At 49.6% G+C, this 14140-nt stretch overlaps 4 protein-coding genes across 4 annotated transcripts; 3 read left to right on the top strand and 1 right to left on the bottom strand.

The window, feature by feature from the left end:
- Window positions 1–488: 488 nt before the first annotated feature.
- On the top strand, window positions 489–1758 carry T310_4833 (Non-specific serine/threonine protein kinase; the record flags this gene model as incomplete). Its single annotated transcript, XM_013472278.1, has 2 exons — window positions 489–681; window positions 740–1758. 2 exons carry the CDS (start codon window positions 489–491, stop codon window positions 1756–1758), a joined length of 1212 nt encoding a protein of 403 aa, XP_013327732.1.
- A 2983-nt stretch (window positions 1759–4741) lies between these two features.
- On the top strand, window positions 4742–7795 carry T310_4832 (Kinesin family protein (KipA); the record flags this gene model as incomplete). The annotated part of the gene is made up of 2 exons (XM_013472277.1): window positions 4742–5627; window positions 5697–7795. 2 exons carry the CDS (start codon window positions 4742–4744, stop codon window positions 7793–7795), a joined length of 2985 nt encoding a protein of 994 aa, XP_013327731.1.
- A 2062-nt stretch (window positions 7796–9857) lies between these two features.
- Window positions 9858–11478, top strand: T310_4831 (uncharacterized protein; the record flags this gene model as incomplete). The annotated part of the gene is made up of 2 exons (XM_013472276.1): window positions 9858–9897; window positions 9980–11478. The coding sequence occupies 2 exons, from the start codon at window positions 9858–9860 to the stop codon at window positions 11476–11478; spliced, it is 1539 nt and encodes a 512-aa protein (XP_013327730.1).
- Window positions 11479–12180: 702 nt separating this feature from the next.
- T310_4830 (1-acylglycerol-3-phosphate O-acyltransferase) lies at window positions 12181–13423 on the bottom strand (the record flags this gene model as incomplete). Its single annotated transcript, XM_013472275.1, has 2 exons — window positions 12181–13207; window positions 13287–13423. The coding sequence occupies 2 exons, from the start codon at window positions 13421–13423 to the stop codon at window positions 12181–12183; spliced, it is 1164 nt and encodes a 387-aa protein (XP_013327729.1).
- Between the last annotated feature and the right edge of the window lie 717 nt (window positions 13424–14140).

Genomic DNA, 14140 nt, shown 5'->3' with positions numbered 1-14140 from the left:
ATGGATGGAAACGAGAATTGACGGTCCACTAAAAAATTGCCGAAAACTGTGAATTTCGGAACAAAGTCAAATGCATGGACAAGCTATGGAAATCTGCCAGGCAATGAAAATGTAGCAATTGACTCTGTGTCTGACAGGGGAGGCCCGGAGGCATCAGAAATTTTGGAGAGACAGCTGAAGCCAAATTGCCCGAGCTCAGCGCTGCACGGGATCAATGATACTCCGTCCCCACTATTTTGACCTTGGTCCACGAGGCTACAGTATAAGCACAGGACAGGCGGAGTTAGGGAAGTCTTCTCATAAATAAACGTCTATCGCCAGTATGACTTGAAAACTCGCTAGACATGATATGCAACCCCCAGAATAGTCGCGTCGTGCCTTTTGCATCTCTTCTTGGTGGACAGATCTGCCTCCCGAAGTTCCATGACCTCATCACAGTAGCTTCACTCTTCTAAGCATATATCCTCTCCTCCTGATCTTGAGGAACTATGGCTGTATCTCCAATCGTGACGCCCTCGCCGTCCGCGGCAACTGTTTCCACTACAACAGCAGCTAAAGGGAAAGGCCTTGTTGTTCGCAACTTGGTCCAGGACACAGCTACATCACCGTCAAGCGCGCCCCATAGGGAGTGTGAACTTGCGGAGCAATTAAACGAAGAAGTGAGACGTAAATATGTTAAAGGTATGAAGGACTCCTGCACAGTAACTTCACAGAAATCCCCATGCTAATATTGTCCAAGACAAGAAACTCGGAGAAGGTACCTACGCAGTCGTCTATCTCGGTCATCTTCGAACGGACCCTTCCTCTCTTGTTGCGATCAAGAAAATCAAAGTGAACGCCGAATACAGGGACGGGCTATCCATGGACGCAATCCGGGAAGTAAAATATCTCCAGGAGCTGTCTCACCCTAACATCATTGCTCTTCATGATGTCTTCTCTTCCAAGGACAAGAATCTGAACCTGGTTCTGGAATACTTACCACTCGGTGACCTTGAGATGCTGATCAAGGATGGGAATATTCAGTACGGTGCAGCAGATGTCAAGGCCTGGATGGGTATGCTGGCAAGGGCCGTCTGGTTTTGCCACGAAAATTTTATATTACATCGAGATATTAAGCCAAACAACTTATTGATCGCGTCGGATGGAGAAGTCAAGCTGGCAGACTTTGGATTAGCGAGGTCATTTGCTGATCCCTATCTCAACATGACACACCAGGTCATTACACGCTGGTACCGACCCCCCGAACTCCTCTATGGTGCTCGGCAATACTCTGGTGCTGTGGATGTATGGTCAATGGGTATGGTTTTTGCCGAGCTTTTATTACGTGTGCCTTTCGTCGCTGGCAATACAGACATGGATCAGATTGCGAAGATCTGCGAAGCGTTTGGTACGCCAACGGAAGAGAACTGGCCGGGAGTCACCAAATTACCCAACTATGTGCCTGTGGATAAAGCCCACATCGTACCATTGCAGGGGCGAGATTTTTTCTTGCGACAGTTTCCGACCGCCGGGCCACTTGGGGCAGATCTGTTGATGTCGATGGTAGCACTGGATCCACGAAAGCGAAGTACCGCACGTGAGATCTTGGAGCACAGTTGGTGGAGAAGTGATCCCAAGCCGACCAAAAAAGAAGAACTTCCACGAAAGTCTGGTGGTGCAAAGAAAATGGGTGATGACCTATCCCGAAGGGGCGGAGAGACTGACGATGGCCGCTTTAAAAACGTTGCCCGACAGCTGAATTTTGATGCTATGAAATGAAGTCTCAAATTGATAAACCAGCACGATTGATTGACAATTATTATTAAATACCGGAGATTATGTGGTGGATTTTTTTTGGTCTATTTGCAGCAATTCCTTGGTTGGGTGGATTTTTTTTGGTCTATTTGCAGCAATTCCTTGGTTGGGTTTTTGAGTCTGGTTTCTGGGCGTTCGACATGGGAAAGAAGCTGGAGGTGAAATTGCATGACAGGATTGAGACGCCATAGCATTTTGAGTCGTTTACATTATTGCATGAGACGGTGGGAGGCATTTCTCCAAACGGATAAAATGCAAATAAACCGTGTGATGAATATTGTGTATTGGCACTTGACGGAGGATCATACTTCGTATCTTTCCTTGGCAAAATACGGGTCTCATAGACTAACTTTTAGCTAAATAACGACACATATAGAGCTCTCCTACTGTTAAGAATAAGATCGACGGAGTCCTTGGTGGATAGTATTAGTTTCATGGAACCGTATATCGCATAGAAGCGCGAGCAAAAACAAACGTGAACAATCTTGGTTAAATAACAATAATAATGAAATAATGAAATGTGAGGAAAGATTTTGCCGGTTGACAGCTATGCAGGGTTTAACTAGAAGACTCTTCAAGCCACAATGCCGCTGCAAGCTGCCTTTCGAAGTTTAGAACCGCTGTCTAGTAAGACCGGGATGTCAGATATCGGAACATTATTAAGGTTAATAATAATATTATAATGAGTACGGAGTATTGTTTATGACATTATTACCACTGAAGTTCATCGCTACAGGAGACCAGATATCAGGATAACGATGTGGGGAAGGCTTGCATCGTAGTTAATTAACACAGTGGACATACTCCGTACATCATGAAACGTTTTCAGAGCATCAGCATCCCTACTTTGTTGATGGTCTTGCCTGCTTCGGGAAAAAGAACTCGGACTAGACTCGCCTGGCTCTCCCAATCACGGCCTTTTCTTCCCGGTTCCATATGCAGGATGAAATAATCCGTGTCCCTGAGCTGGGACTCGGCAGATGCATCCAGATTCCAGGCCCTTTTTAGGGCTTGAAGTTGACGCCTTGAAATATCTCCTACATAAGCTTGAGCATTCTGACAGCACCAGGGCACAGATGTGATTTGTCCGTTCTGAACCACACAAGATCAGGGGCCAGCCCAACGTGTGGCTCTAATGCCTGCCATCAGCAGGGGTCTGTGGTCTAAGCTTCGTCAACTGGGGTTCTGCAATAATACTCACGAAGATTGATCTGAAGAATGGCGAATAATAATGCCGGGTTGCAGAAGAGACGCGAGGAAGACCAGAGAGGCCGCGCCCCTTGCACGCTGTCAGGCATCGACTAATAGTCTAATAGACAGTCCATCCCATCGCTTGTCAAGTGCAATTAACGATCATGAACTTGCCCCTTTTTCGTCCTTGACTACAGAGTACTGGCTCGTGATTGCCTAGCAGATGCCAAAGACGAGGCTCAACTCTAATACCCAACTGTCTGGCGCGGCAACGGGCGCGACACGCCGACACCCAACCAGACGGGGTGATTGCGCTCCGGTTCCAAGGTTAATATCTAACGCACCATCCCAGGTAGGGATGAGCTCAAGACGGAGTACTCCCGTCTGGAGAACGGACTCGATAGGTTCTGTCTACTCGGCAAAACGGGTCCGGGGCCTTTGCAAGCATGGCACGGTTGAACTTGGCGCCCCTTTTCGCTCTTCACAGCCAGATTTTAATTTTAATCAGTGGGACGGATAAGCTGCTCCTCCTTGCCGTGGCCCGTGCCTTGGTTATCCTGTTCGCTTACACGCGCTAGTCAGTAGTCGGGCTACCAGCGTCTGCTGGGCAACCATAATGGCGAACCTGTGCTCACGCTCCTCGCATATATTAACAGATAGGGTAGAATAGTCGTCGTCTTGCGGCAGCGGGGTGGCTCGAATGGGAACCGCCCTTGACAGCCCTTGAGGCCATGTGTTGATGTGACGGCAACCAATGGCTGCGATCAAATAGAATCCATCCATCGCAGGTCGTATGCGTGCATGCACCAGGCAGAGGGGCAAGTTTTGACAGGCAGGAGAAAAAAGGCAGGCGATTGTGAAACGCCAACCAGAGGCTACCCAAGGTTACTCCGTACCTGGCTCACTAACGCCAGCCCGTCCCCGGGGTGCCGCCAGTGCTCCCCCTGTTCGGTGCTCCCCCCCTTCTGAGTATTTTCTCCTTCGGCCAACACGACGCGTCCAGCCTGGATATTCCTGCGCCTGGGAAGGGATTGCTCCCACCTGACTGCTCCTTGTCGCCAGGAATCTCCCTATCTCTGAATCCCTTCTTTTTCCCGCCTGGTAGATACTTATCAGTCGGCCTGGTCGTTCTGTTTCCGCATCGCTTTCACCGAGGGACCCACGTTATCGATCAACAAACATCGCTCGTACTCCGTACCTCCAGCGTTCCGTCCCTCCAGCGTTCCGTCCTGCGATCTGGGAGAGTATCCTTTCTGAAACAACTCCATATTCAGATACGCGAGAGCCCTCGAGAGCATACATACTTACTTCACTCGCGAGTTCTTGCTGCCGTTCCATCTCGGTTACTGGTGATGTCAGTTCCGCCATTCCTCAGCACAAACATCCCACCTCCATCAACCATTTGCGCCTTCTACTATGCGGTTCATGGTCGGGAGGACTACCGCGTCCAGCACAACCTCTTTGTTAATCTTTCTTTGCTTTTGAGTTTATGCGATTTGTGCTAACATCCAAGGCTACGCGGAACAGATGACATTCTCAAGAAGACATTGGTGAACTTCCGACGACACTCGACGCTTCTCAGCTGCTGGAAAGCGAAAACGTTTCCGCATCGCTGCGCAGAAGCGTCTCGTCTCCCTACCTTGCTGCATCCTCCCGCATATGGCACTCTTCAACAAAACATAGCCCGTCACGCTGAGCCCTCCCTCTTCCCGGTTTCTGGAACCGGAGGTCAATTCGAAGCCTCTGGAGAGTAGACATGGCTTCTCCATCCGCTTTACCTCAGCCATCACGTCATGGTGCTAGTACACCAACCGGGGCTTTATCCTCACTGCCTGCGGCGAAGCCAAGGACTTTGTCGGCGCTTTCGGACACGCAGAGGGCAGTGTCTCCATCTCCATCTCAGACACCTTCGAGGCTCCGGCCACCTTCATCTCCACGTCCCTCTGCTGGCGGAACCAGTCAATCAAATTCGACCTCCGGCATTGCCACACCGAGGTCAACTTCAGGTTCTGTAGCATCCAATGCTTCGGATAAAACTCTCCGCAGGACAGTCAGCATTGCCGCCTTTCCCCAGCCCCCGAAAGCTGGTGCCAGGCTATCTACGGCCTCTTCAATCTCTATTAGTTCAACGTCGCAACTACCATCGACCAAGCGCAGCTCTCCGGATCTCTCCAAATCCGGTTCCTCTGGAGGGAGCGTGAAGGCAAAAAAACAATCGAGACCGAGTTCAGGGACCACCAGCGGCCAACGTAGTTCCAAGACTCCATCTCTCTTGAATAACAACGGTGACGGAAAGTCCATCCCAAGTGGATCCGGGCCCCGGGACTCCGAGGGTCAGTTTAGCATTCCGTCCCCACCGCAAAGTAGGAGTTCGTCAGCTCAGGGCTCGTACTCCACAAGTGCGACAACGTTCGATGATCCAGAAGATGCCGATCGACATGGACTGGATGCCGGTGAGAACGCTGCTAGTGCAAAGAAATCCGCCAAGTCCAAGGAATCAAAAGGCAATGTTATCGTCAGTGTCCGAGTTCGTCCCGATACAGGCGGATCAGAAAACTCAAAAACTGATGGAGAATGGCTGGTGGATGGGAGAAGGGCTCTCATTTCTTACAGGGGGAAAGAGAGTTACGACTATTTCTATGGTGAGCTCAATTGACTTAAGACGTAGAAGATCTGGCCGCTGACACCGACTTCTTTTCCCCTGCTCTCAGATAATGTGTTCACCGCCCATGATAACAACGCAAAGGTCTACGACGCTTCAGCGAAACGCCTGGTTCGAAGAGTGATGGAGGGTTATCACGGCACCGTTTTCGCATACGGTATGACGGGAACAGGAAAAACCTTCTCCATGCAGGGTACCGCGTCATCGCCTGGTGTGATTCCATTGGCGATCACCGACATTTTCTCGTACATCAGGGAGACTCCGCACCGGGAGTTTCTTCTCCGTGTTAGCTACTTGGAGATCTATAACGAGAAAATCCATGATTTGCTCTCGACCCCTACTTCAAATGGTGGTGGTCCGGCACAGCAAGAAGAGATCAAACTCCGAGAGGACAGCAAAAGAGGAGTATACGCGACGCCCCTGAAAGAGGAGATTGTGCAGAGCCCGACGCAGTTGCTCCGTGTCATTGCCAGAGGTGATCATGCAAGAAGAACAGGCAGCACGCAATTCAATGCACGAAGCTCTCGAAGCCATGCAGTCGTCCAAATCGTTGTAGAGAGCCGAGAACGCGCCCCTGGTGGCGGTTCCTCTCAGGAGAAGCGCTCGGGCATGCCTCCAGGCGGTGTGAGAGTCTCGACTCTGAGCTTGATCGATCTCGCTGGCTCGGAACGTGCTGCAGATAACAAGGAGCGCCGCCAGGAAGGAGCCCACATCAACAAAAGTCTGCTCACTCTCGGCACCGTGATTGCCAGACTTTCAGAAAGTAGAGACAAGCATGGAAACCCAACCGATCAAGGAAAGCATTTGCCTTACCGTGACAGCAAGTTGACTCGGTTGCTGCAACCCGCGCTCTCGGGAAACTCTCTGGTTAGCATTCTCTGCACTATCCAGATTGGGTCCTCGGGCAGCAGCGCTTCAGCGAACACACATACCAACGAGACCCTCAACACTCTGAAATTTGCAGCCAGAGCGAAAAACAACATTGTTAGTCATGCCAAGAGAGCGGAGGAGGCATATGGCGGAGGCAGCGGCGATGCAGGTAGCAGGGTCTTGCTGGAACGTTATCGCATGGAGATTCAGTCTCTTCGTGCCCAACTTGAGGCTCAGGCCAAGGCTCAAGCTGAAAATGAACTGAAGTTGGAGGAACAGAAATTAGAAAAGGAGGCCCAAGCACGCCACGAAGAGCAAATGCTCGAGATGCAGCTGGCTCGAACTGCGCTGAAGGAGCGAATTGAACATCTTAATCGCCTTATACTTTCGTCAAAATCTACCGGGGTCAACAGCCACGCTGGTACCTCAGGTCTCGAAAGGCTGTCCAGAATATCTACCGAATCTGGCACCCGTTCTCTTCGTTCATCCGCGAGCCAATCAACCCTCGGCGCCACTTCCTTGCGAAGAACAGTGTCCCAGATGTCTCTCAACAGCGGCGATCGTTCGAGTATACAATATCAACGTGCATCCTTTGTACACGATGACGACGATGACACAATCGGAGAATTTGGAGACGGGGTTGCTAGCCTTCAAATGCAAGTCGCAGCATTGCAGGCTGATCTCGCGGACAAGAATCGCTACATCTCCACGCTGGAAAGACGTTTGTTGCAGGCACGGCGCGCGAGCCAGTCTCGGATCTCGATGGGCCTTTCTCAACTCAAAAATGGCGACAATTCCGAGTTGATAGCCCTGCTCCGTGAGAAGGATATGGAAATTTCGGAGCTACGTATTCAGCTCGATGACAAGGACCGTATGCTCGCTGCTCTCCGTTCAGCGGCGCGCCAAAGAGACTTAGCGCAGATGACCGCCGACGTTCTTGCGCAGGAAAAGAGAGCAGGGCGTCGGAGCAGTGGCAGTAACACCAGTTCCCCTGCTAGTACTGCCCCGGCGGGCTCGGCTAATCCGGCTGATCCCCAAGGGTCGGAAAAGGAAGAGGAGAAAAAGAGGAAAAGTGTGGATGAGGTGTCGCGAATGCTGGACGAGATGATTCAAGACCGGGTTGAGAGCGGTCATTTAATCAAGAGTTCGCGAGGAAGCATGCGTGTCGTGAGTGACACTGCCAGTCAAAGAGAATCCTTGGTGTCTACTGGTCCGGGTGTGAACACCGCGCCCTCCAGCCAGCGAACATCAATCGCTGAGGCTCCCAAGGACATCTGAGCGATCTCTTTGATTATCTTCCTACTTCCATCCTCGTTCTTCACTGGACATATTATTATCCCCTTATCTGCTGCTCGAATGTTCTTCGTCCGCCGGTGGGCCTTTTTCTTTCGATCCGGTTGCCATGGCGTTACGTTTCAAGAAGACGCTTTCATATCCTTTCATATCCTAATGAACAATAGGGTGCGGTGCGATTCGCTGTGAGGGGGAACGTAACTCCGTTTTTTTTTCCTTTTTTGCATTGGTTGTTTTCTACCTGTCTGGTGTGTTTGGTGTCTGATACCCAGGTTTTTTTTTATGTGTAACCTTCAATAATGTTCTATCTTCATGACATTCCATCTAGATGCTGTCAGACTTAGCTCAGTGTCATGCTTCCTGTCTTCTGTTCCGTACGCCGTACCCTGAACTAGGATCTCCTCGATTAATTTCCGGATTACTCCGTATGTTGATGCGGCGATCTGGCCCTGCTTTGATCTAGCAAGAGCGGGTTAGCCCCTCGCTCTGTACGGACTACAGTATGACTACGGGCACTGAGGCTAGAAAGCTATGATTGACGATGGCAATGCGGATTGAGACCATAAAGAAGTGCAGGATTCCCAAGATCCGAATGTAGCTGATCTGCAGACTTAAGCTCAACGGCTTACTCCGTCCCTGTGGGCCGATAGCCGGGCCCGGTCGAGTCGGATTTCCCTTAGCCAGCTTGGGCGGGCGGCCGGTCCGTCATCCAGCATCTGGAAACCCCCACACAGAACGGTGATTCGCTGCCGGGTCTCGAAGCCGGCGTTACAGCCAGCGGACTCTGTGTTTCATCTTCGCACGCGCCCACTCAGCGATCGCCATCCCAACAATGACGGTAGAAACGGTTGCAATCATTCGAACGCCTGGGGAGATTCTTTCACGCAGCCTCCTGCTGACTGCCAATCATGCATCCGCCAGGAGTCACGTCATCGACGTACCACTGTCACTGTTTCTTTCATCCTGGGCGAGTCCAGGTGGAGACTCACCTTAAGCGTTGCAGCTTAGTTCGTAGCTAAGGCTCTTTGTATCTGCTCCTGCCAGTGCACATATTATTTCAAGTTTCAGCCTATATACCATACTCGATGTCTCTTCCTTGTGGCACTCTTTCCACCTTTCTGCGAATCCGCAAGACCCTGGATGTGCCGCTTTCACATGCTGGGAATCATCTCATTCTTTATGTTTGCTCTTCCAACCTTCAATTCTGAATCATCGATTGGATTATGAAAATATCCAGGTCATAGGGCAGCACCTCGTGACTCTTTCTCTCTCCCTCTTTTCTCTTAATCTATTTACTGTTCAAACTGCTTCCATTCATTTTGCCACTGTGGTTTCGAGCGGCTAGACGCCCTTTAATTCTTTACTATCCTTAAACCCGTTGAACGTGGTTTATCTCGCGGAGCGCTGCGGCCTTCATTACCAGATTGACTCTTGCACGTCTTTATTCTCGTCAGAGGAGCGGCTTGCTCTCGTTCTGTTCAAGTTATCGAAGTAGTGACGACTGCTGCGCAGGCTGTCGGGCGTCTGGACATACACAGACGTCTTTCCCAGCATGTCTTTATAACTCGAATGGGCATCAAGAGCAAATTATTGGTATTTGCTTCTCGTCTGGGAATGAGATGATGCCTTTTTCCCTTTTCTGTTCTCTGAACGGCGCGTTATTCTGATTTCTTCCCTTCAGCACGTTTTTCCTGGTCAGAGGATCACTTTTCCACCAGATTTTCCTCCGCCTTGGGCTATCGTTGAGATCTTCCTGAATTGCAGATCCTGACAGTGTACCTGGCTGTTGTGGAGCTGTCCAGGTTGCAATCCGGTTTTCCTCTTACGGCATGCTATCAGGTGGAAAGGATTGTCGCCCGGAACATAAAATGATCATTTCATCCCGCCGAAACCCTCAGAAAACGGCTATTCGAAGGGCTTTCGCTGCCAATACACTTTGTCTAAAGCAGTTGTCGAGTAACGGCTTATTAGCACCGCTCATCGACTCCCCGCTTCCCTCGCCAGGCCTTCCGTCTATCCTTCCGCGTCATGGAAAGAAATCCACCACATGCTGGAGACGCAGACTGATTCGCCTGCTAGTTTGGCTTGTGAGCGCTGTCTGCCTCCTCCATCTGATACGGCGCTTTTCAGATACCACCTTCATCGACAGTAAACTTAGTTATTGGTCAGGTGGTGGAAAGATCTATCAGTTCACCGGAACTGATATCCTTCCAGCACACGCTACTCCTGTAGTGATTACTGATCAGAAGGGCAGACAGAAATGGACAATCTCAATCCCACCGGGAATAAAGTCTCCCCTGTCACCTTCACAGTATGCCGAACTATGCTCACAATGTGATGAAATCTCTCGACGTCTTTCACACAACAAGACACAAGCCTTTGGTTACTATCGTCGGGATCAGAACTTCATAGATGTTGCCGATGCGGAGGATATTGGATTGCTTCCTCGCTCAGCTTCTGTTCAGCAGGCAACGCCAGATGACGGACACAATAAAGTCTGCGAGACAAGTCTCACCTTTGTCATGCAATCCGAGGATGCGGGACTCGGCAAAACCCTGATGGCTCTGTGGATGAGCTACGGACTCGCACAAAAAGAAGGCAGAAGCTTTTTCATCGACGATACGGACTGGGCCTATGGAAAATATTCGACATACTTTAAGCCTCCGCCAAAACCAAGCTGCCGTCCTCCTATGCCATCACAGAAGGTACCTTGTCCTCTCCAGGCACGCCATCTTATCGTCTCCTCAGCAAGCGCGCCGTGGATATTCGGTGATAGTTTCAGGGAACACTTTGAGGATTCGCGCAGAAGTGGAGTACAGCGGCAGAAACCCATATTTGATCTACTCCGGAGCGGATACGAGGCTCTTTTTGAGCTCGCTGATGAGGACGCAGCATATTTTACAAAACGTACGGGTGAACTGGATGATATTGTCCGTCAAAAAGGAGGCATCGAAATCGGAGTTCATGTTCGCCGCGGCGACCTTCATCCCCTGGAATTTCAGTATCGGGAATCCTATATACCACTTGATAGATATGCCGAGGCAGCCAGGACGCACCTTCAAGGCTCGCCTCTGAGAAGCAACAGCCATCCCAAACTATCCGATCCGGTGGCTGACTACTCCAAGATAATCCTCGCTTCGGACGATCCGGATATATACTTTGCTTCAGAGCTGAAGGGGTCTGAGAAGGCACAGCTCCATATTTCCTTGGCGAGTAAATCAGTCTTGGATGCCGTTGCCGCATCTCAGGAAGGAAATGGGTGGAGAAGCCCTGTGGATGAAAATATTGGCTGGGAAGGTGGCTTCTTTAAAGATATGTTTTGGTCTCTTGGTGCGCCACCCAAAACGCCGGCTGCGGGCAGCCCATTGCCATCCAAGCGACAGCCCACTGTTCCTGGGACTGCAGCTGCAGCACCCAGTACTTTCCATCGCTTTCAGCCCTCCAAAGAAGCTCTGCAGCTCCGTGAGTTCATTGGTCGCGCCTATCTACTTGACCTGGCCGTTCTGGGGCAGACAGATAAGGTTATCTGTGGTATTAGTAGTGTCTCCTGCCGCCTTTTGGCTGTTATGCTGGGCTGGGACCGAGCCATCCTGAATAAAGGTTGGCAGAATATTGATGGGAACTGGCATTGGAGAGACGTCATTCATTCGTCGTCTGAGTTTAGTTGATAATTGTGTACTAGATATGAATATATATATATATTATACACTAGGTTTGTGTATGACAATAACCAACGCCTTTCCTAAGGCAATTTATTATACATGTACTTGACTAGCTTCGATGCTTCGATGTTTCTTTATGGCAACTACATCTCTCCCCCGATCTTTGGCTAAAGCCTAATAATAATATCAAACTTTGCCTTTTTTTGTTACGTATGAAGAAAATCCGAGGCCTTCTCCCTGCGCCTCTCGGAAGATACTAGATTTTCGGCCCGATATGATCATTTTTCAGTGTATACCTAATTCTCTGAGTTGCCAGCTCGCAAAGTACATACCTACCAGAATAGAAAAGGTGTAAGACTGCTGAGCATACTCTGCTAATTAATGGAACCTCGCCGGGCGGCCCGAGCCGTCCGAGTCATATATAGAGGTAGTTTGGTTCTTAGAGTGTGTCCCTTTGGTTCTCGCTGATCCCAACACTATTCCCCATGACTTTCGCTGAAGTTATCTATCTAATCGCTATTTAGGTATGAACACCCGAGCTGCCGCCACTCTTTGCTATACTTACAGACCTCCATACACTCGTACACTATATGTAGCAGAGTAGTAGTACATCAGGGCATTTCACGATTCCATATACAAGGAGCATCAATTAAGTATATAGATCAGATACTTGATGTTTCTACCCGTCGAGTATAACTCAATGACCACCTATGCAACAATCTCGAGCTCCGACGTTCTCCCCACCGCAAAAATATCCCTCCACTCTTCCCAGAGCCGCTGCAATTCCTGCACATATTTGGCGTGCAGTTCATCTACATAGTTGTCATCGATATCGTTCTTATCTTGATGCTGAACAACCCGAATGGGTCGACCGACGACGATATTGAGTGGACGACGGTACGGCATCAATCCCACATCATAATTAAATACACCACGAGCGTGAAAAAGTGGTATCGTAAACCCCATAGTTTTCTTAACAAGCATCTGAAACTTGTGGATAATCGGGTGTTGCTCCGAATTCACTTGCTCGTAAAGCTCATTCTCACCAAATCCCAGCACCGGAACTAGGTCTGCTCCCGTGCGAATGGCCAGTTTCACAAATCCCTTACGACGTTTTAATACAAGACGAAGAGAGCCAGGCTGTGCGTCAAGAGACTCACGGGCGCCTCCCACGACGATCGTGATGGCACGGCCCATTCCTTTCCCATCAGTACCTCCCTTGGTGAGCAAGTTTTCACAAGACTCGCGAGAGACACTAGCAAGACCCATAGCCATAGCATACTCCCTGTAGAATGGGATGCGGAAATTGGAGTCGAGAGTGAGCAAAGTGTTTGTGATTCCGGGGAAAAGTTGAGAGAAGCCAAGAGCTTCTGTAGCAAACGCTGCAAATGCCCCATGAGAAATGATACCGTGGGGATGATACCCGAATATATATTTCCGAGTGGGAGGAAGGCATTCGGTACGGTGCAATCGAGCAGGGAAATAGGAGGCATAAAGTGACCAAATTCGAGACGAACGCAAGGTCTGACTGCGACCGCTCAAGTTTCCGGAGGTTGCGGCGGTCGAAAAAAGAGAAATATAGACGAGATATGGCAGAAGTAGCGGCCAGAATAAAGGCATAGCACACATGAAGAAGAAAGTTGTCAAGAAAATAGCAATTGTGAGAGTATGACATAGGACAACGAACGTCTGAAGACGCCTTTCCAAACCGATATTCAGAGGCGCCCATCGGATCCTACGACATACGAATCAGCATGTTAATGTAATAGTGCATGACATCGTGGTTCAGCTTGACAATGGATCTCGTGTCTCACCCACGTCTCTCCGGAATCCCCCTATGCTGCTGACTGGGCGAAGGTAGCGTATTATCCGAGGAGTTGTTGCGTGAATCCATGTTTAAACTGCCTGGAGAGTGCATTCCCAAGCCTCCGTGTGTTTGATTATGAGACATGTTAAGTCTCGGAAAAACGTGGTATTCTCCCAAGGCACAATGGTCTCAACCATCAAAACACCTTTCAACTCTCGTATTTTCAACAATTGTAGAAATCGAGTGAGGTGATCGAGATACCGCCTTTGAATCGAGGACACTGAAAAAAAGTTAATACAGTGCCAGAAATAGCTAACTTGAGATACGGCTATGTCGCAGCCGTGATTCGAGAAAGATATCTACATAAAGAACGCGAATTCCAGTCACAATGGCGCAAAATAATTGAGAAGGCTAGCAAGACAAGGAGGAAAATTGGATATTCGGGTCGCTTGACCCACGGAGCGATGACGTTGTATGGCCGTGTGGCTTCTGTGGGTCCTGTGCCCACCGCCAACAGTACTCCGTAAGTGGCTGTCTGTGGGCTGCTACATCATACACGCATCCAAGCCTAACAGGTTCCAACAGGTAGCTATCTTATCAAGAAACATGGCACATAGAAAAAGGATGAACTGGAACCTGTGAACTGTCAACTACTTCTCAAGCAGACACTGATAATTAACTTCAGCATGAGCTACAGGTATACATACATACTCCGTAGTACCACATGACTGGCGCAGCCATTTGTTCTTTGTATTGAAGCCGGAGCGCTTACACAGGCAGTCATTGAGACTATCAATAATTTGAATCGATGGGAATGAATTCATGATGCATTCATCAGGCAGTGCCTGGATGTGCCAAAAA

This window comes from Rasamsonia emersonii (assembly GCF_000968595.1).
Source record: "Rasamsonia emersonii CBS 393.64 chromosome Unknown ctg1118621760180, whole genome shotgun sequence".
Classification (NCBI taxonomy): Eukaryota; Fungi; Ascomycota; class Eurotiomycetes; order Eurotiales; family Trichocomaceae; genus Rasamsonia; species Rasamsonia emersonii.
This window is presented reverse-complemented; position numbering and strand designations above follow the sequence as displayed.